The sequence below is a fragment of the Lytechinus variegatus genome, chromosome 10, assembly GCF_018143015.1.
Source record: "Lytechinus variegatus isolate NC3 chromosome 10, Lvar_3.0, whole genome shotgun sequence".
In the NCBI taxonomy this organism is placed as follows: domain Eukaryota; kingdom Metazoa; phylum Echinodermata; class Echinoidea; order Temnopleuroida; family Toxopneustidae; genus Lytechinus; species Lytechinus variegatus.
In genome coordinates this window covers 5023297-5046594 of record NC_054749.1, presented here as the reverse complement: position 1 = coordinate 5046594, position 23298 = coordinate 5023297, and the positions used below count along the sequence as shown (strand labels likewise).

The following is a 23298-nucleotide window of genomic DNA, read 5'->3' as shown; positions in this document are numbered from 1 at the left end:
GAGGCTTGCGCCAAAATGGCATAAAATGATAAACATGATGGTCGGACTTCTTGCTAATCAGCAGACTTCCTATTAATCTTTTCATTATCTTTGCCATAATTTTTTAATTATGCAGTCAAAATTCGTTTCCAAATCTACTTATCTGCTTGAATATTTCTGTTGTTCCTTTTTAGTATGTTCTCTTTCAGCTTTGAATATTCCTTCTTTAGACAAGAACAATTTTTTTAAACCGAAGAATGGGAGAACATGTAATTTTTTTTTTCTTTCAAATCCTTTCATTTTGTGCTACAAAGGAGGTTAGTGTGCCTTTGAACCATGGCATGCTGATGGATGGGGGATCTGGATGCCCCCCCCAAAAAAAAATAGATAAATAAATAAAAGTGGAAGGAAAATAACAGAAAACATAGAAAGTGAAATATGATATCATTTTCTGAATATTATGCCAAAATAAAAAAAATTGATATTTAGATAAAAAGTGGAAATTTTTTGCTTGCTCGCTTCACAACTTTTTAATACATTTTACGCGATCTGCCATATCTTGCTCCTTCAAAATCGACTCAATAGGCTACACCATTGCCATTGAAAGACATGAATCCTTTCCTGTTTGTCCTACCATGGACCTATTTGTAATAGGGCCATGGTCCTGCAAAGCACATGATTAAACTTGGTGAATGATTCATTAACCCCTTCAAAATAGGATTCATGTCTTTTATAGGTACCATAACATAATTTGTTTCACATAATAAAAGGATTTGAATAATTACAAATTCTCACAATCAATAATGCAAGTCTTCTTACTTGGGTTGACCAAAAGTCTTCTTTTCTTACATATGAAGGAAAATTAAAAGGTAAAACAAAATAATTCAGGTAAATAAATAAATTTGTTAATGAAATTTGACAGCATAATTTGAATATTATGGCAAAGATAATGAAAAGATCACGAGGAAGTCTGCTGATTGGCCAGAAGTCTAATCATCAAATTTCTAATTTCTGCCATTTTGGCGCAAGCCTCTTTTTGAACCCCCGACAAAAACGTCCCATGTTCGCTCATGCATGAACAAAATATATTTTTAAAAAATGCATTTCAAAGATAAGACATCAGAGCATCTATTAACATCAAAATATAGATATTACAATTTGAAACAATTTTTTTATAGACTTTTCAAAACTGTCCCGTTTTTTTTTATACGCACTGTATAGGCATTATTGAAACCTACATGTGCAATATTTATTTTCAATATATTTTTGAGAATAAATAAGACTGACAAACCTGTTCCTCATTGTGTTTGTTGGAGCTGAGATCCAGTTTCTTGATAACCTTCAAGATTCCGCCGATCAACTCATTGTAGATCATGGTGTGGATGTTCAACCGTTCAGCATAGCTTGAACCGTGAGCTTCAGATGTCTTTAAGAGACAATCAAGAATTTAAATTATTACTTGGAATTGTTGTATTCCATTAACAATTTCTAACAGAATCTCATTATTACTAATGTGCTGTAATAATAGTTATAATATTCTGGTTTTATATAAGCCTAAATACATCTAAACATCTCTACTTGCCAGCATGGATGCACTATCTCCACTCCCTTGGGAGCATTCAAACAAGTTACCAAACTACTTTGTAATGTTCAAGTCCCATCCGCTACACCGGATCCAGACCGACCAAGGCTTTACAATATGACAAACCATCAGTCGTTTGAATGGGTGTAGCACTCCCTTGATCATGTATACCCCCTCCACTCCCTGGGGAGCATCCAAACAAGTTTCCCAAATTCTTTGCTTAATGTTTGAGTCACAACACAGACACCGTCTCCAGCCTGACCAAGGCTTTTACAATATGACATGCCGTTTTGGATCATATATGCAACTTCAACCACTCCCTGGGGAGCTATCAACAAGAGTTGCGAGACTCAATAACTTTACCTTGATAAACTTGCTATCCAGCAGCCTGGTCCACAGATCCATGAAGCTTTTGTAGGAGACTCTTCTGGCATCCTGCTCTATCTCCATCTCGTCACTCCTCTGTTCTTCTCCTTCCTCACCTCCCTGCATAACACAAGAATAAACACCATGGAGAGGGTTCAATTCAAGTGTAGTGTTAACCTTTGATGTCGGTGCTCATGCTAGAACCACTTTTTACTTTGAGCACATCTTTATCATAGTCCCGGATGATATTAACATTTGAACTGCAAGTAAAGACATTTCTATCATTTTTATTCACATTCACATTAGTAGTTGGAGCTTGTGAAGTCAGATATTCATTGTGCTTCAAACACCAACACCAGCACCAACGCTGACACTAAACTTTAAATCGCCCAATTTATAGCACAGTATAAATAACATGGGTGTCAAGTTTGGTGTTGACACACATTATGTGTTTATGCTATAAATAAGTCCATCTTATTTGTGCTTCAAATACCATGTGGCCTTTAAGCAACATTTTGCAAAAATCTAAATCAAAATGTTAACAACACTAGAAAAGAGTTGAGAGCAACTTACTGATTCTAATAGTACAGGAAAGGAACATGTACGAAGGATCCACTGATACACTGGAAAGGGAAAAAAATCAAATAAAATAAAAATAAAGATGAAATTATGTTTGATTCAGCATTTGTACGAGACCTGGGCTCCGTCTTACAAAGAGTTGCGATTGACCCAACCAATCTTAATTCTATGGAAATCCATCCATGTCATAATTTTTTCTACAGGTAAATTAAAAATGTCCTATGTAAACAAAAGAGAACACACGAAATTTTCAAGAAATCAATGAATTTATATAATAATATTTATATCTATAATTTTTTTGAACAAACATGCATTTTATATGTTGACTTTGCTGGCTTTCAGTACTTGCAATTGATTGGATCAATCGCAACACTTTGTAAAACGGGCCCAAGTCATCTAGAAACAATCTATTCTGAGGCACACTATAATCTGGAGCCGATATTTAGCTTGAGTCTACATTTCCAGTGCTGTGTGATCAAGGAATTAATTCTGCTGGGTATCCATTGACCTTAGCTGGGTTGAGTGCAGCATAATGTAGGTGAATTTCTTGCCGAAGGAAAACACGCCGTGGCAGGGATTAAGACCCAAACCCTCTGATTCAACAAGTGGAATGCTTCTCGCCTGCATTACAAGATTTGATGTAGCAGCAGTGCTGACTATGATAACAGCTACTGAATAATTATTCACAAAACAAAGCATTCATATGACAAAATACTATGTCCATTGACTTTTGACCATGATCAAGTGACCTAAAACATGGGCAAAACAATCATTCATACTTGATTACCACTGTGTCTATGTTTCATGAACTAGATCCATAAACTTTTTAAGTTATGATACCAATTCAACAAATACCCCCCAACACAGCAAAAGTTCACTGACCTTAAATTACCTTTGATCTTGGTCATGTGACCTGAAACATGCTCAGGATATTCTGGGATACATGGTTGCTCTTATGTCCAAGTTTCATTAATTATGTCCATAAAATTTACAAGTTATGATGGCAATTCCATAAATACCCCAATATTACCAAAGTTTGTTGACCCTAAGTGACCTTTGACCTTGGTCATGTGACCTGAAACTCAGGCAAAATCTTAAGTGATACTTGATCACCCTTATGTTCAAGTTTCATGAACTAGGTCCACTTACTTCCTAAGTTATGATGACATTTCAAAAACATAACCTTGGTTAAGATTTTGATATTGATTCCCCACCATGGTCTAAGTTCATTGACCCTAAATGACCTTTGACCTTAGTCATGTGACCTGAAAGAAACTCAGGCAGGATGTTCAGTAATACTTCATTACCACTCTGTCCAAGTTTCATGAACTAGGCCCATGTACTTCCTACGTTATGATGACATTTCAAAAACTTAACCTTGGTTAAGGTTTCAATGTTGATGCCACCAACGTCGGAAAAGCGGCGCCTGTAGTCTCACTCTGCTATGCAGGCGAGACAAAAAAAAATCAGTCAGAACCACTACACCAGCCCCCATAAATCTTTCTTACCCACTCTGGAGAGGAACCCTTGGAGGGATGTTCCTTTAGCCGATAACGCGATGAGGATCTGTAGGATAGCACTGTGACTGGTCCACTGACTACTCCGAGCCTGATGGGGGTAACTTCCAAACACCAGGACTACCAACTTCTCAAGCGATGACAGGAATGTATCACTCACCTTTAAAATAAATGCAGTGTGTTACTATCATCCAATTAACAAGGTTACTAATGAGGTATTGCAAGAAAATAAGGTTGAATTCCAAACCATGCATAAGTCCCAAAATCAAGTGCAAGCCCTTTGATTAAATTCAAATTTTGCATTCAATAACAACTTAACTTTCCCATTGCACAAGGTGCCTTAACATTTGATTAGAACACTTATGGGGTGTTGCAAGAAACTTGCGATCAATTGCGAGTCTACTTTTGGTTCCTAAATCAATATGTCTTGTGGTTAATTACAAATTAGTGATTGATTGCTAATCTACTCCTTGAAACAAGAAGTTTACTCTGATTTGCTATAGTTAATGTTGATCTGTCAGCTGTAAAATTACAACAGAATATTTGCAACTGATCACAAATATTTTCATGCAACACTCCCTAAGGCTTCATTTTTATTTGCAATACCCCATAAGAGTTCAGGGGAACATTTCACAAAGCAGATAGCCAGTGACAACTGGTAAAGACTATAGAAATCCTTGCATCTGATTGACTCAGAAAATAATCTGCGAAAATCTCTGACAAGATGCTCTAAGACACACTCCCTGTGGCAGTTGTAATCAATTATAAAACTAGCATCAATGGTAAACTTTGTGCAACGTGGCCCTGGTCTTTGTGGTAAAATGGAAAGTACCAATTCAAAATCACTCTTTACACTTTCAAATCATTAGCTGTAACATTGAAATGGCATGACAAATGTAATTCACCAAAACAAACATTCACAGACATCCACAGATACCTGGCAAAAGTAAGTTTCCTCTTTTCTCTCTCTCTCTCTCTCTCTTCCGTACTGTAGGGGTTTCTTACATGACAATTTTCGTGTTAAGAACTACATGATATCATGGAAATTTGGAATATGTTTTCAATTTGGACAATGTTTCAGAACTTATCAGTATACTCACTGTATCTAATTGCCCAACAATGCTAGCCAATGCCTCCAGATATGTAGGTAGTTGGGACAATCTCTCTTCTCCTTGACTAACAAAAAGATACATATTACCCCAAAATCAATGTTCCATCACAAAATTACTTTTAATGAACTAATACATGCACAGTTGTGCTCAAAACTTTGTGAACCCCACCGCAAAATGCAATCCTTCATGCTAATGTTTGAATGTAGACAACAGCACTACAATGTTTGGTAAGCCAGCCCAGAGAAACACACTTTATTTAATGCAATATTTTTATCACCTGACTTCACAATTAAATATATAAAACCTGGCAGAACTTGAAGACATTAAATATGTTCATTCTCTAGTAGGGTTCACTTACTTTCAAGCACCACTTTATCTCATTTTTTATCAATTTTGCAAAATTTTATTATCATTAGATACGATTTGCATTATTGAGCACAATTTCTAAAACATATAAAAAAAAATCTTTGTCTTCATCAAACGCCTACTTTATTCGAAATAATTTAAGAATTAGCTCAGCATACTCTTAGTTCTTCATCCAACTTTTTTGGAATTAACAACTTTAATATTATTACAAGAAAAATAATACATTGGACAGGCAGAAAGTGCACATAGTGCCCCCGAAAACCACTTATAGAAGGCAGAGTCATATTAAATATAGTGCAAAGGGGAAGTTTACCCTGACAAACAATTTATTGTAAAAACACCAGCAAAAATAATAAAAAATAATGGTGAAGGTTTGACGAAAATCCATCAAAGATTATATAGACAATTTATTTGGAGTTTAAGTTTTTGATTTTTGTTGTCATATACGAGCAGCTGCCCGATATGTTATGTATTATAAAATGCATAAAAATCAAGTTTTCGATGGTTTATGATGACAAAAATTTATTTTTTTCAGAAGCAGGTGCAAAATGATTTGTTTGTTGATATAATGAAGGTACAACAAAAATCATTTTCAAAGTATCAATTTTTTTATCATTATAATCATTATTTGTTTGGCGTCACCTGCTTCGGAGGCGAAAAGTGAACTGAATCACTATGACCCGCATGTCTCTCCTCCCGATATAACTGATTGGGGGAGTGCAGGTGGACCACTACACCGGGGTTTCTCCCGACTCTTATACGAATAGTGCAATGGGTTCTTAACATGCAAAGGTGGTGACTCTCCTCTACACGGGACCTCTATTTAATGTCCTATCCGAGGGATGGATAGGAATCTTATTTAATAGAAAATAAGATTGCATTAATTTTTTACTACTCGATGTATGGAGAAGCTGCTCGAATATTATGTCACAAATACAAACATTAATTTTACTAACTGTTTTAAATTGATTTTCCTCAAATCTTCAACAACAATTTGTATCATTTTTGTTTTCTTCCAGTTTAATAAACTTTTTTCTGGGTGAACTTCCCCTTTAAATACTTACACCAGAAACTGTTGTTCACTTCTTTGGATAATCTCATTGAACATGAATCTCACGTCTTCTTCCGACATGAACGCCTTGCAGGGCTGAGCAAAGAAATCAGGCAGAATAAAACCATGCCAATGAAAATATTCAAACACAAAGATTGAAATACATATACCGGACCTAAAATAAAATGTGTTTTTAGTCAATTCACCATTTGATAAAGACTTATTACCCAAGTATAAAAAGTAGGTTATCTACAAAAAGATCAAATTCTTGAAATTAAATATTTGATGTTGCAATCAATGATTATAAATCCATGAAGACGCCTCATGCTACACATTAGGACTAACTACATGCAAATGTAGCCCCTATCAAATCTATTTCCCTCTACAAAATGTGAATGACTCGATCTCTATTTTTACAAATATGGATATACATTTTTCATATCATCCTTAATTTGTTTTTTTTAATAAAAAATGTACCACTTGTTATTGAAAGTAGAGAAATCATTTAGAGGTCACTCTGGCAGCTACAACTATACCCCCCCCCAAAAAAAAAAGTTTATGAGAAAGTGAGAAGAAAGTTAGTAAGGATATAGAAAGAATGAAAGAAAGAATGAAAGAAAGAAAGAAAGAAAGGAAGGAAGAAAGGAAGGAAAGAAAATCAATCAATTATTATCATTAGTATTTGTTTTGCATCACTTGTGCCTGGTAGACAAAAAGCAACTGGAATCACTATGACCCGCAAGTCTCTCCTCCCAAAATAACTGATTGGGGGAGTTCAGGTTGACCACTACACCGAGGTCCCCCCCCCCTACTCTACCCAAAGTGCAGAGGGTGGTAATTTAGCATCCTACCCAAGGGACAGTGTTTTCCACTGTAACATAGCCTGCATCTATGGAATAGGTGAGAGACATTTACACACAAGGCAGTCTTCAGTCATCCGCCAGGGGTGGACTCGAACCCACGACTAAAGTTGGTGGGTTCAGGCAGGTGCTTTACCGACTGAGCCAACTTCGCACTCTTATTAATCAACCAATCAATACATAGATCAATAAATAAATACATAAATGAACAATTGAATTTTTTTAAAAATCAAAAATATGTTTACATTTGGAAACCTACCGCTGCAAAGACACCATAGCCCCTGATGGCCGTAGAAAGAGCTTTGGAAGAGCTGCTTGTATCATCAATGGTATTCCTAAATGATTGGATGAAGAACTATTGAAAGAAAAAAATGAAGAAACACATTTACAAGATTGATCTAATCATCAAATTATCCCAAAGAATGCAGTACTTTATCTATGAAACATTCCTCTAATTAACGTGACATGTAACAAGAAGTAACTATTGAATTTGTTACATACTCAAAACTTTGTAAGATATTTTGGTGTTTGATTGGATGAATAATCATTGAGGGATGGAGACTTAATAAGAAATAAGATGATGAATATAATGACAGAATACAACCACATTATCAAGAAAGATACAGTAGCATATTTCTGAAAAGAAATGACTCTCCACATTTTTTACATTAACATGACATTCTAAAATATAAATGAAGTACTGAAATATCTATAATACTTAAAACATCATCAGAAATTTGGGATGTTTTCAATTTTGGAGAAATAAAACATGCAATGGCAACAGCAAATTGCAGAAACTTATCACTGGAATATATTGGAAAAAAGTCTGATGTGTCACTCCATTAGTCCAAACCAAATTAAGGTATAATTCCTGCACAGTAACATACCCCCCCCCCCCCCACCAAAAAAGGAAGGTGTTGGGGATATCTTGAGAATGAAATTATCAAATTTTAAAATTTGAAGAGATTTTTTTCTCACCTTCAAGACCGCTATATCTGAAGATCTCTTTTTCTCTGCATTTTCCACCAGCATGTAAGACACCACTTTGAGGAACGACTGAAGAGCTTCGTATCCGGCCCATTTCATCTCCGAGTTACGAGAGTGGCTCCAGTATAGCAGTCGGCTGTACACCATCTTTGCATGTGAAGAGAAAGACAGGAGATGCATCGTCATCAGCTAACAAGCAAATTTATTTGGATGCTGCCCTCGTGCTACTTCAAGGAAAAATTTTCCTGAAATCGCATCGCAATTTGCTCCACATTATTGAAAGAGTGCTATGCATTAAGTCTTTTGTATAGCATACTTTCCCGTCGGACTGCACATTAAAGCACAAGTCCACCCCAACAAAAACTTGATTTAAACAAAAAGAGAAAAATTAAACAAGCATAACACTGAAAAATGTCATCAAACTCGGATGTAAAATAAGAAAGTTATGGCATTTTAAAGTTTCGCTTATTTGTTGATCAAAGTTTAAATCAGGGTCTGTGCCTGTAGATTATGAGCAAGCTGATGTCATATCCCAGATTATTCTTTTGTACTTTATCATATCAATTCAAAATTTGTGCACCAAGGGTAAAACGAAATTGGACTGACAACTGATTTAATGTGCCCTACAATCATTGCTGCAACTTTTATTACAAGGAAGACATATCATACACGCATTATGATTTCATGTAATCACATAAGAAATAGGGAAAGTAGGGACATGACATCATCAGCCCACCTAATGAATATTCATGGTACATATAATTATTTGTTATCAAATGACTTTTGCCACATTTCACTCTGTGCATGTTACACTTTTCATTGTTTTCAGTCCAAAGTACCCATTCAAACTTCTTCACTCTAACCTCACCTCATGGTCCCTATAGAGATATTCATTGAACTGTGCTGCATGTCTGCCAATAAGGTTAAGGCCAGCCTTCGGGATGTCGTATCGAGGGATTGAGCCAGCCTCCTTGGATTTGTAAGGTCCCGGGTCCACACTCATGGTCGCATATTGGTAGATTGCTTTACAATGCTTGCTGTCTGTAAGACCAAAGTTTGGTAATAAGAATCGGTGCTCGTCTCAGTTCAGGCTCACTAGTAGCATCAATGCCATAATCGTCATCAGCAACATGATCATAATCATTTTTGTCAACAATATCATCATCAACAGCATCATCACCATTACCATCATCATTCATCTGTATCGCTACCAAAATCATCATCACCATCTTCACCGTCTTTCATCGGTATCGCTTCCAGCACCATCATCAACACCCTCGCTTTGGAATCAAATTTATCACCACCACCATAATCATTGTCGTCATCATCAACATCACCATCACCATCGCAAAGACTCACTACCATCATCATTATCATCATCGTCCTAATCGTTGTCATTATTCCTCATGTACATCATCATCATGATCACCATCATCATCATCAACAACACAGCCACCAACATCATCATAGTTATCATCATCAGCATCATAATCACCTTCATCATAAAAGTCATCTCCATAACCACAATCACAGTCTTCATCAAGTCCACCACCACCACACGACAAACACTATCATTATTTTTTCAAACCATCACCACGACAATCCTATGTAACATTTTCATCATCACTATCATTACCAACAGAGCTGCCAATCTTAAAAAGAAAAAGTAGTGATCTAGAAGCTTAAAGTCATAATTTTTACTTAAAGTCATAATTTAATAGGCACCACATGGTATCATAAATTTCTTTGAATAGATCACATAAAGAACAGATCCCTAAAAAACAAATCAATTTTCTTTCTTTTAAGACTCATTCAGAATCACCTCTGGTCTTCGCTCTTTTGCATAAATCCATGATAAATCCAAGAGGAAAAATCACAAGATCGTGTCAGTATTTAAGCATGTGATAACATTCAGAGCGATGTAAACAAAATTAACAAAGATACACGATAATGCGAATAATAAGCATTAATGGCCAACTTCAGATGAGTTTGCCACTGCCCGATGCATTACTTTGTAGTATTAAATGTTTGAACATAATTATTTGCCCTCAAAAGTGTAATAATCAGTAATACATGTAGTCAATAGCACAATGGTATAATTTGACATGAAAATAGTATAATTATGACCTTTTTGTTAATAGTTAGCAGCTCGGTACCAAGCATTACAAATTTGATGTCTTTGTACTCACTCTCCTCTACGGATTGTGTAAAGTTGACAAGAAGATGTGATAGACCCATCAGACAGCCAGCAACGGTGGTCATCTCCGGCTTCTTGGTCTTTGACGTCATCTGTGAAACCAAGCGGACATCAAGTGAAATACAAGTGCCAGATTGATAGAGACAAGAACATAGTCCCATCTTCATCAATTTGGCCATTTTGTTTGGTTCATTTAGTTGAAATTGTGTATCTTTCCCCTGTTTCTTTTTTCTTATAATACATGGACACGGGAAAAGAATTACATGCCCCCCCTTTCCCTAGCCTTTTTGCTATGAAGTGCACCTAGAGACATGCTCACATTATGTGATATGCATTGTATTAGACAAAAAAATGTTTAAAAGATATCAGGGAAGTAAATATCTGAGACAAAACTCTTAAACACATATTAAAAGGTGTAAACTGATATTCCAGAATCAACTTCAATAACTTGTAAGTATAATGCATGTATCATTCCATACAGAATCTATAACACCTGCAACAACCTTTCTAAATGAAATTGATGTCAAAGTAATACATAAGATATTCAAATACCTGTGATACATGAAGACAAAAAAGGGACATCTTTCATTTGAATACTACATAACTATGGCAATTTCTTCTTGCCCTGAAATTGGTTAACACAAGGATAACCCCTACCTGTTCTTTAAGTGTAGATACGAGGACACCAAAGAGTCTCTCCGAATAGGCCATCACAAGCTGCGGGTAGTACTCTCCAAAGGCACCAAGGGTTTGGTAGATGCCAAATTTGACTGGAAATGACAAAGAAACAGATTAGTTTGCTCAGCAGAGAGATGTGATTTGGTAGAAAACAGAAAGTGTTAAAACAATGTTTTCCTATTCTTACACGATAATGGATTGTAGTGACATTGCCTGATGAAACTTAGCAAACAAGTTCACAAATTAAGATTAGCAACAAAGTGCAGTAACACAGCTCATCAACAAGACCAAGCAACACTGATCAACAATAAAAGCCTACAACAAAGTTCAACAACACTGCTCAGCAACAAAGCTCAGCAATAAAGCTCAGCAACAAAGCTCAGCAACAAAGCTCAGCAACACTGCTTAGCAACAAAACCCTACAACAATGCTCAGCAACAAAACCCAGCAACACTACTCAGTAACAAAACCCTACAACACTACTCAGCAACAAAACCCTAAAACATTGCTCAGCAACAAAACCCAGCAACACTACTCAGCAACAAAACCCTACAACACTACTCAGCAACAAAACCCAGCAACACTACTCAGTAACAAAACCCAGCAACACTGTTCAGCAACAAAACCCTACAGCACTACTCAGTAACAAAACCCTACAACACTACTCAGCAACAAAACCCAGCAACACTACTCAGCAACAAAACCCAGCAACACTACTCAGCAACAAAACCCAGAAACACTGCTCAGCAACAAAACCCTACAACACTACTCAGCAACAAAACCCAGCAACAATGCTCAGCAACAAAACCCTACAACACTGCTCAGCAACAAAACCCAGAAACACTGCTCAGCAACAAAACCCAGCAACACTGCTCAGCAACAAAACCCAGAAACACTGCTCAGCAACAAAACCCTACAACACTACTCAGCAACAAAACCCAGAAACACTGCTCAGCAACAAAACCCAGCAACACTGCTCAGCAACAAAACCCTACAACACTACTCAGTAACAAAACCCAGAAACACTGCTCAGCAACAAAACCCTACAACACTACTCAGCAACAAAACCCTAAAACATTGCTCAGCAACAAAACCCTACAACACTACTCAGCAACAAAACCCAGCAACACTGCTCAGCAACAAAACCCTACAACACTACTCAGCAACAAAACCCAGCAACATTGCTCAGCAACAAAACCCAGCAACACTGCTCAGTAACAAAACCCTACAGCACTACTCAGTAACAAAACCCTACAACACTACTCAGCAACAAAACCCAGCAACACTGCTCAGCAACAATGCTCAGCAACAAAACCCTACAACACTGCTCAGCAACAAAACCCTACAACACTACTCAGTAACAAAACCCAGAAACACTGCTCAGCAACAAAACCCAGCAACACTGCTCAGCAACAAAACCCTACAACACTACTCAGTAACAAAACCCAGAAACACTGCTCAGCAACAAAACCAAGCAACACTGCTCAGCAACAAAACCCTACAACACTACTCAGCAACAAAACCCAGAAACACTGCTCAGCAACAAAACCCAGCAACACTGCTCAGCAACAAAACCCTACAACACTACTCAGCAACAAAACCCAGCAACACTGCTCAGCAACAAAACCCAGCAACACTGCTCAGCAACAAAACCCTACAACACTACTCAGCAACAAAACCCAGCAACACTGCTCAGCAACAAAACCCAGCAACACTGCTCAGCAACAATGCTCAGCAACACTGCTCAGCAACAATGCTCAGCAACAAAACCCTACAACACTACTCAGCAACAAAACCCAGCAACACTGCTCAGCAACAAAACCCAGCAACACTGCTCAGCAACAAAACCCAGCAACACTGCTCAGCAACAATGCTCAGCAACAAAACCCTACAGCACTACTCAGTAACAAAACCCAGCAACACTGCTCAGCAACAAAACCCTACAACACTACTCAGCAACAAAACCCTAAAACATTGCTCAGCAACAAAACCCAGCAACACTGCTCAGCAACAAAACCCTACAACACTACTCAGTAACAAAACCCTACAACACTGCTCAGCAACAAAACCCTACAACACTACTCAGCAACAAAACCCTACAACACTACTCAGCAACAAAACCCAGCAACACTGCTCAGCAACAAAACCCAGCAACACTGCTCAGCAACAAAACCCTACAACACTACTCAGCAACAAAACCCAGCAACACTGCTCAGCAACAAAACCCTAAAACATTGCTCAGCAACAAAACCCTAAAACATTGCTCAGCAACAAAACCCTACAACACTACTCAGCAACAAAACCCAGCAACACTGCTCAGCAACAAAACCCTACAACACTACTCAGCAACAAAACCCAGCAACACTGCTCAGCAACAATGCTCAGCAACAAAACCCAGCAACACTGCTCAGCAACACTGCTCAGCAACATTGCTCAGCAACAAAACCCAGCAACATTGCTCAGCAACAAAACCCTACAACACTACTCAGCAACAAAACCCTAAAACATTGCTCAGCAACAAAACCCTACAACACTACTCAGCAACAAAACCCTAAAACATTGCTCAGCAACAAAACCCTACAACACTACTCAGCAACAAAACCCTAAAACATTGCTCAGCAACAAAACCCAGCAACACTACTCAGCAACAAAACCCTAAAACACTACTCAGCAACAAAACCCAGCAACACTACTCAGCAAAAAAAACCCTACAACACTACTCAGCAACAAAACCCAGCAACACTGCTCAGCAACAAAACCCTAAAACATTGCTCAGCAACAAAACCCAGCAACACTGCTCAGCAACAAAACCCTAAAACACTACTCAGCAACAAATCCCAGCAACACTACTCAGCAACAAAACCCTACAACACTACTCAGCAACAAAACCCAGCAACACTGCTCAGCAACAAAACCCTAAAACATTGCTCAGCAACAAAACCCAGCAACACTGCTCAGCAACAAAACCCTACAACACTACTCAGCAACAAAACCCAGCAACACTGCTCAGCAAAAAACTCTACAACACTGCTCAGCAACAACCAACACTGCTCAACAACGAAATCCAGGCAATCAAGCTTGGCAACAAAAGCAAGAAAGCTCAGTAACAAAGCCCATCAACAGAGCTCAGCAACAATGCTCAACAACAAAGCTCAGCAACAAAACTTAGCAACAAATTTCAGACAACAAAAACCAAGCAACATTGCTCAGCAAAAAAAAAGTTATGCAGGAAAGCTCAGCAACAAGGATCAACTTAAAGATTTAGCAACAAGGTTTAGAAAACAAGTCTCAGCAGCACAACTCAGCAACGTCTTAATAAAGTCAAAGAGAATCTAACTAATACAAAGAGCAAGGGACAAATCAACAGTAAATAGTATCAAGTTTTGTTTTGTCCAAATTTACAAGTCTTTTTTTAAACCAATTATGGTAATTAAGATATTCATAGGTACCACTATCATACACACCTGATTGAGAAAGCTTACTTGGCTGAGCAAGCTCTCCAAAGAATTTCTTGAGCATTCCTTCCACACCCATGACTGCATCCATTCTTGTACCACTTGTCAGCTTCAGCAGCTATTGTAAAAATTATAAAAATATACACAAAATTAATTTCAAAACATAACTGACAAATGATACAGCTGAAATAATTCAACTTACAATTGATAGGCATAAGCATGTGGCAGTACCAGAGAAATGATAGTATGTTCACATGTTAAGGAAAGAAGTCATGGAAGGAAAGTTATAAACTTTCTTTCAATGATAGAATCTTCACTAAAATTGATTTGTAAAACAATCAGTGAGAGAATAGGAATTTTTTGGAGGGGGGGGGGTTAAAATGAAATGTAGGATGGGGCTGGCCCGGAATTCCACACCCCATCAATGCAGACTCAATTATAATATTAATTTCCATAAATATAAACTTTCATCAGAAAACCTTGCAACTGTACAATGATACCACCTATATGTACTACCCCCCCCCCCTCAATAGTTGAGCTGGGAACATTTCATCAAGAATTTTGTCTAGAACTTTCACCCACAGATGTTATAAGCCACCGAAAATCACTTAATTTGATTGGCTGAGAGCAAATTAAAATTAAGAACTTCATGAAATGCTTCCCTTGTGATCTGGGGAGTGTTGTCATGAAAGGACTTGTCGGACGTTTTATCCGACTAGTCCCGTATTGGGTTTAATCCGACAGTTACCATAGTGAAAGTATGCTTCTCAGCCAATCACAACCAAGGAAAGCTGTCAGCTCCAACAACTTGAACTTGTCAGATGAAAATTGCTGAGGAACGCTTCCCCGATTGACACCTTGATTACATACCTCTATAACGAGTGGAAATGTCTTGGCCTTGACCTTGGCTAGTTTGTCCCTGGTATACAGAGACATACATACATCCTTGATGTCCTTGGCATTGTCCACCACCAGTTCCTTGGCCTTCTGCACAAAGCCCAGGAGAAACTCCAAGGCCTGGACCTTGCTTCCAGCATACTGAAGAAAACAACAATCATTGTTTATGATGAACTTTCAACTGACTTTAGTTTCTCTGCAATCCTCTGTATTTGCTTTGGTCACTCTTCATGAATTTATATGAGCAATTCAATGGCATGGACATGACATTTCAGCAAATTTCGAAGCATCTCACTTAAAAACTTAGAGTATTCCATAGTTTCTTTAACATTGTCTTAACATTCAGTTACACGAAAGGTATTTTTTAAAATACATTAAATACTTTTTGAGCAGATAGGCATAATTCGTATGACATTTCCATAAATATGTCTGTTATACTCACAACAAATGCATTCTCTACAGCTATTCAATAAAATTTGTAAAATTCCTTGAAAACTGAATGTCAAATACATGTGTCTGATAAACTTATCAGGAAGTTTCTGTTTTAATACTATAAATTTGAGAGAGCATGCTTCAAATGAGAATGGATGAAATTCCATGTCCATTAAGTATAATTGCTCATAAACTAAGAAGATGTACATATCAATCATATCTATATCTTATAACTAGCTAAACCCTGCCATAATTTGTGTGTGTGATATTATTTCTCTGTGATTTCAAATTGACTCACCTTTGAGTTTAACAAAGTCAATTATTTTTGTGCTTGCTTGTTTCATTGCTCAATATTTCAAAGAAATCATTTACAACCATACCAATAAAACATATCTGAATACCCCCCCCCCCCTGAGAACTCACATGCAAAGTTCAAGTTCAGTGTTGACCTTTTGGTGTTGGTGTTAGGTCAATTTTTCATTACACCAAACATAGAATGTAGATGGTCCCGAAAAGTCACTCAATAGTTGTTGAGATGTGCAATAATGTGATCTGGATCAGTTTTACAAACTCTGAATAAGTTATTGAGCCAGGGGAAGCAATCCAAATTTCAACACCAACACCAAGGCCAACAACGGACTTGAAACCACTCACTGTCTGTCTTACCTCATCTTTTGAAACTGCTTTTTGAAGAAACACAACAATTCCCGTCTCCTTCTGGAACAGTTCTGACCGACAAAATGCTAAGAAGTTTAGCAAAAAAAAAAAATATTTAATTTAAATCTTCATTTGTCTCAAGTCTTAAGATTTACAAAAAAAAATAAATGCCATGAAATACAATTCATGATATTTAGCGGCCGATGGAAGTATTTTACGATTCAAGATATTTATCTACCAATGCAAGTATTTTTTTTCTAAGTTGGCACTGCTCATATTGTCACCCTCTATACGCGTCTATGCCGCTAGGCTACGATAAAAAAGACAGCAAGAACGCGACAATATCAGACTGTATATGTAAGTAAACACCTCTCTACTTGTATTTTTGATTATTTCTGTTTAATTTGATTAACAAAATGTGTCTCTTTGGTGCCAAAAGCTTTCATAATGTATTTTAGCCCATTAACATAAGTTTGGGCTCAAAACCTTAAGAAAACAAGTATATTGGAGCAACAATATTGTTGCCTGATTCATCGGTATGTGTAGAGGCTAGAGCAATGGCATGTCGTCCCAGGCTTCATGGAGAGTAAGCCTAAGTAAATGACTTTTACTCTCCAGGCTAGCCAGAGCGAAGCTACATAACCCAGGACTTGTCCATGTAATATTAGGCAGACATGGGTACTCTCCAAAATGGGGTAGAATGGGGTTGCAATAGCACTGCAAAAGGGGGAAAAATAAATTATACACTTATCTCAATCATATAGATGAAGGTCTATCATACCTGACAAAGAATCCTGACATCAAGGCACACAGTAAAACTGGACCCTCAAAAAAAGGAAAAGTTAGACCTCTCTGCCGCATTCATTCTTGATCAACCATTATTTTTAATTTTGAAAGAAAGAGAATGAACATGACAGAACTTTTCCTTTTTTTGAGGGTCCAGTTTGTGCCTCGATGTCAGGATTCTGTGTCACGATAGACCTGTAACCTGTAATCGAGGTTAAGTGCATAATTTATTTTCCCCCTTTTATTTGGGGTACTATTAATTGTGACCCCATTCTAACCCATTTTGGAGAGTACCCTTTGGCTAATAATATTACACGGAAAAGTCCTGACCTGGGCTCCGACCCACTTCGCGGGCTGGAGCTCCCTGGGTTAGATCTAGTCTTGAGGACGCAATGATGATGATTTTTTTAGATATGTCATATACATGTCATATGACATATCTAAAAAAAATCATCATCATTGCGTCCTCAAGACTAGGTTAGATCTATTTGTCTTTTTTAAGTTAACTTAAGTTTCAGCGCTGACATTTTCACTTTTATTAATTAGGCAGCCCATAATTTAAACTTTTTAAAGTCATTATTTCTTTTTAATTCTGTTGCCGCTTGCCAGTGAAGAGGGAGATAGCCCAATCCCATACCTCCCCCCCCCCCCACCCCATCAAACGCAGCGGGGACCCCCTTGCCATGACCGAGGCGGATCTGTCAGTCTGTCACCCAATAGTAGGCCTCGGCCTCCGTCGTTTTCAGCTAGCTCGGCCTGGCCTGGTTTACTCACCCAGCTCATTTTCGCGGGTCTGATTGAGACACAAGTGAGCAATATCAACCACTAAATCCTGGGCAGTTTCAGGACCATGTGCCGTGTTTCCTGAATCAATAACTTCGTGAAGTTCAGCTAAATGGCGCTGCAATTCCGCAGCCGCCATTCTCACATTTAAAGTTCACCGCGTGAAAACACCCGAATCGTGGATTGAGTCCGAGCGAGAATGGAAGTCAATGGCCCCCGTAACTCTAGGGGCGCTGCTGGAGCGCACCTGCCTTCGCGGCGGGTTTTGGATTGACAAGTCCAAGCGAGTCAGCTATGGGGCGCCATGTGACAATGTGGGGGAAAAAGTCAAAATGTCAGTGTCAGAATGAATGAATGAATGAATGAATGAATGAATAAACAAACGAATAAATAAATGAAAAAATAAATGAATAAACAAATAAATCAATCAATCAATGAACGAATAAATAATTAAATGAACAAATAAATGAAATAAATCAATCAGTCAATAAATAAGTAAATAGATAAATAAATAAATAAAAAAATCAGTCAGTCAATCAATAAATAAGGAAATAAGTGAATAATAGATAGATAGATGGATGAGTAGATAGATAGATAGATAGATAGATGGATGGATGAGTAGATAGATAGATAGATAGATAATTAGATAGATAGATAATTAGATAGATAGATAATTAGATAGATAGATAGATAAATAGAATGATAGATAGATGGATGAGTAGATAGATAGATAGATAGATATATAGATAGAAAGATAGATAGATAATTAGATAGATAGATAATTAGATAGATAGAATCATGGGCGGTCGTCGTGACAATTGCCCAGTTTGCGAACCCCCCCCCCAAAAAAAAAAAAAAAAGGGGGGATAAGGGAAAGTGTAAAAAAAAAGACCGAGAGGAAAAAGAGAGGGCCGGGGAAAGGGGAGAATTAAAGATAATGAAAATTAAGCCATCTTTGAGCTATTAATCTAAAATATAAACAAAGGATCAGGGGTGAATCATGGGCGGTCGTCGTGACAATTGCCCAGTTTGCGAACCCCCCCCCCAAATAAAAAAGGGGGGGATAAGGGAAAGTGTAAAAAAAAGACCGAGAGGAAAAAGAGAGGGACGGGGAAAGGGGAGAATTAAAGATAATGAAAATTAAGCCATGGGTGGGGTGGGGGAAAGAAATTGAGAAAGATATACTGCTTTGGGTTATCATTATTTGTCAAATTAATAATAGGTCGACCAAAAGTTTTGAGGACCGGGGGGGGAGGAGAAAAGAAAGATGGAAAGGATTTTTTTTAATTGTGTCAAAATCTATCACTGACATTATTAGATAACTTATTTTAATAGGAATTTTGCCAAATATACCAAGATTAAGCCTACACCCTTCAAAGGTCAATAAACATAAACTGGGTGCATATATCTCACTAAACAAAATATTGAAACAGAAAACATGCCATTTCAACATGATCTTGAACAATAGGCCTATGTACGTGATCAAACAGACAATGCGAGCATGCAAGAACTGCAAGCTGAAATATGTATATATATGTTTCATAGTGGGCCCGTATCCAAAGACCTAAAAAAAAATTGACACCCTTTCCTTCACCTCTTATCCTCACCTTAATTATCTTTATCCTTAACTTTTCTCCTAGTTTCCTTTCCCCTTCCCATTTTTGGCACCGCCTGCAAAATATAGGAATGTGGCTTCTTCAGCTATCCCAATCACATTCACCTATGCTCATATTGTCAAAAATAAATAAATAAATGAAAGAAAGATATTGCATCGTGTCGTAAAAGTGACAACTCAAAATGATTAAATCGATCAGACAAGAAAAATATGATGTCATAAATCTTACCTATCTAATACCCGGATCTAATATACATCATGCCGCCTATCCCCTAAGCGTAGGCAACATAAAAGAGAATAGAGACTGATGAAACCAAATTTTTGAGACAATTTCCCAATCATCGCCCCAATTATTCAAGCCCCCCCCCCCCCCACGATCGATTGCTCCCGTATTCTACTGGTCTAATTTTTAGTTTGACTGTATATAATTCATGTCCACAACCAATTTAGAAGTGTGAATTTATGATTGTTGTTGTTGTTGTAATTATTATTATCAATCACTATTATTACATGAATAATCACCATCAACATTATTTTTGTTATAATTATTATTACTTTTATTATTATTAGGCCTATTATTATTATCATCATCATCATCATTATATTCTTTTGTGAACTAAATATTCTTTGTGGGGATGATACCCCCATGGCCTGCCTAAATGATTTTTTTTTTGGGGGGGGGGGGCGCCGGGCGGGCGGGCCGGCCGGGGGGCCGCATAGTTATGTAGTCACCTTTGCAAATGAGATGATCAGATCCAACTTTTGATAAAGAGAACCTGACTGCTCCTTGTTAAAAATATCTCCATTTGATGAAAACACAATGAAATGCACAATTTGCACAACCATGCACAAGTCAATCTGACTAAAGACTTATTGCCAAATAATTTTATTATGTTTTGCAGTATTTTCGACCTTGTCATGTTATATTTATCATTCTTACGTTGTGAAACGGAAATCAATAAAATAAAATAAAATCAAAATAAATCATGTAAAATATGAGGGGGTGTGGTTTCTCACGAATTTGAAGTCAGGTGACTTCACAAAGATACGTCATGTGACTACAATCGAGCTACAGCTGACGCACCTGCCATTGACCCCCTCACTCAGTTGCATCTAAGTAACATCTCAGATCTGCCTTGTCAAACTCAAGCCAAGATGGCTTCTAACATTCGACATCATATATTTCTGTTTTTCTGCATAATAGCCACCTCCTTTGGGCAAAAATGTGGAAGAGTAGACGATAATCATCGCTTCGATTGTTATCCAGAGCTCGGTGCTTCGCAGCAGAAATGCGAAGCGCGCGGTTGTTGCTGGGCTCCCGGGAAGTCCTGGCGGAACAACGCTGGAGTCAAACTCGATGTGCCGTACTGCTATTACCCCCTTGATTTTCCAGGTTACATCAACGGGCCACAAACGCAGACCAACTATGGGTTTACAGCTAATCTGAAAAGAACCACTCAGAGTTATTATCCAAATGATATCATGAATTTAAAGATGGATGTGTATTTTGAAACAGACACAAGACTCCGTGTGAAGGTAAAATTCAGTAAAATATTATTACCGTACTTCAAAAAAGTTCAGTCTCAAAACTTTCAGTGATCACCAGGCATGATTCAAATAAAGCCTCAGTTTTCTCTATTTTTTGTGTGATTATTATCTTCCTTTCTCTTTTTCTTTTCTCCCTTTTTAGTTTTCATTTTTAAAATTCAATTTGAACCAGCATTACCGCTCAGTTCGTCTTTTCTCATTATTTTCTTTCCTCTCTGACTATTCATTTCATATTTCCCTTTCCCATTTTTTTTTCTTTCTTTCTTTTTCATTTGTTAATTTTTTTCCTTTAAAAAGTATGTTGTAAAAGATTCCTGTATCTGTTTTTTTCTGTATGTTTTAAAAGCAAATCAATTAAGATGAGTTTTTATATTAAAAAGTAATATGGCTCTTTCCTAACCAAAATCTGTCAATGTTAGCATATTTTTGTGAGCTTTATTGTGAAGTGTATCCTTTTGAAAAAACCTGTCAACACCATTTATCAATTTATATAATATTTGACCAAAAGCTTCAGTCTGTATTTTGGTTGAACTACATTGGCTCCACTCACCATACAGTAAAATGTCAGAAATTGTTGGATAAATCCCCAGAAACGACGGTTATTCCTGTCTAGTCTCTTATCAGCTGGATGCGGAAAAAATACAAATAATCATTCATGTGTAAGTGATCACTGGCTGTTTTTGTCAGTGTCCAAAATCGCTATTAAAGTTGAAAGAAGAAGGCAAAGTTAAATAAGCAGTTAAGTTTGCATTTACATGAATTTGCTCCAACTGAAATGAATTGTCCTGACAATATTAATATTGCTTTGACTTCCTTTTACTTTATAGCATAAAACCCCCCTACTGGATATTGGTGTTACATAAGTATTATTTTCTTTGACTTCCCTTTTCTTAGATCTATGACCCCAACCAATCAAGATATGAAGTCCCAATTGTAACCCCACCATTCACCTCCCTGCCATCTAATCCCACGTACAAAGTCCAGCTATCTAGTGGACAAACAGGATTTAATGTCATCAGGAAGGCAAATCAAGAAGTCATGTAAGTATTTTTTTTAATTGGCTATTATCATTCCTGTTTTTTGTTGAATCTGTTTGATTTTATGGCATCTACAGGTAATAAAATTTTGCAAGACATGGGGCTTTCACGTGCATTTCAGAGGTCTTTGAACTAATAATCTGAAAAGACTCAAAATGTGAATGTGTATGAAACTTAAATTGTATAGCTAGAATTGATGTTTTATAATGTTGCAAATTAAATTTGAAGCCACATTATTATTGTTATTATTCCATTATTATTATCATTATGATTATCATTCTTATTATTATCATTAGTATTATGAGTATTATTACGAGTAGTATTGTTATTAGTATTATTATTGTCATTATTATTATTGTTATCATTGTTAATATAATTATTATTATTATCATTATCATTGTAGTTATTATTTATTATTCTTATTATTATTGTTATTATCATTATCATTACTTTTCGTGCTGTAGTATCATCCATGATATTACTCTGGTCACTCACTACTTAATAAAATAAATCATGTTTTTCAGAGAAATCTTGAAATGTGCTACGCTCAAAATTCTCTTCAGATATCTGTGTGGTGATAACTGATAAAGGTCTGCAAGCATAGACTATACTATGTTATTACACGTGACCATGCACTTCTACCAAGAAGCTCTGCCTTCTATGTTCTAGAGCAGTGATGATGTTGTTGCAACTAACCTTATATAAGACATCTGTAAATACCGGTAGTGTTATAAAGAACTGACTACTGATCTGTTATTTGCCTCCAACCAATCTTCGAATCAGTCTTGGCTTGATATTCACAAAAGTGATAATT

The 23298-nt window shown here is 37.0% G+C and overlaps 2 protein-coding genes across 3 annotated transcripts in view; one reads left to right on the top strand and one right to left on the bottom strand.

The window, feature by feature from the left end:
* LOC121422338 (DNA-dependent protein kinase catalytic subunit-like) overlaps positions 1 to 18470 on the bottom strand; it is a 138228-nt gene extending 119758 nt beyond the window's left edge. Inside the window, exons 1-15 of the mRNA XM_041617316.1 lie at positions 18276 to 18470; positions 16725 to 16801; positions 15600 to 15767; positions 14739 to 14847; positions 11254 to 11366; positions 10589 to 10688; positions 9268 to 9440; positions 8391 to 8546; positions 7672 to 7767; positions 6566 to 6648; positions 5124 to 5199; positions 4015 to 4183; positions 2501 to 2550; positions 1925 to 2047; positions 1271 to 1405 (exon numbers count right to left, since the gene is read on the bottom strand). Coding sequence (XP_041473250.1) covers positions 1271 to 1405; positions 1925 to 2047; positions 2501 to 2550; positions 4015 to 4183; positions 5124 to 5199; positions 6566 to 6648; positions 7672 to 7767; positions 8391 to 8546; positions 9268 to 9440; positions 10589 to 10688; positions 11254 to 11366; positions 14739 to 14847; positions 15600 to 15767; positions 16725 to 16801; positions 18276 to 18423 — 1776 coding nt within the window. The 5' untranslated portion in view covers positions 18424 to 18470. The remainder of the gene's footprint in view (positions 1 to 1270; positions 1406 to 1924; positions 2048 to 2500; positions 2551 to 4014; positions 4184 to 5123; positions 5200 to 6565; positions 6649 to 7671; positions 7768 to 8390; positions 8547 to 9267; positions 9441 to 10588; positions 10689 to 11253; positions 11367 to 14738; positions 14848 to 15599; positions 15768 to 16724; positions 16802 to 18275) is intronic.
* A 2498-nt stretch (positions 18471 to 20968) lies between these two features.
* Positions 20969 to 23298, top strand: part of LOC121422341 (lysosomal alpha-glucosidase-like) — a 38159-nt gene continuing 35829 nt past the window's right edge. For both annotated transcript variants that reach the window (XM_041617321.1, XM_041617320.1), the window contains exons 1-2: positions 20969 to 21435; positions 22342 to 22487. In XM_041617321.1, the coding sequence (XP_041473255.1) occupies positions 21055 to 21435; positions 22342 to 22487 (527 nt within the window). In that variant the 5' untranslated portion in view covers positions 20969 to 21054. The remainder of the gene's footprint in view (positions 21436 to 22341; positions 22488 to 23298) is intronic.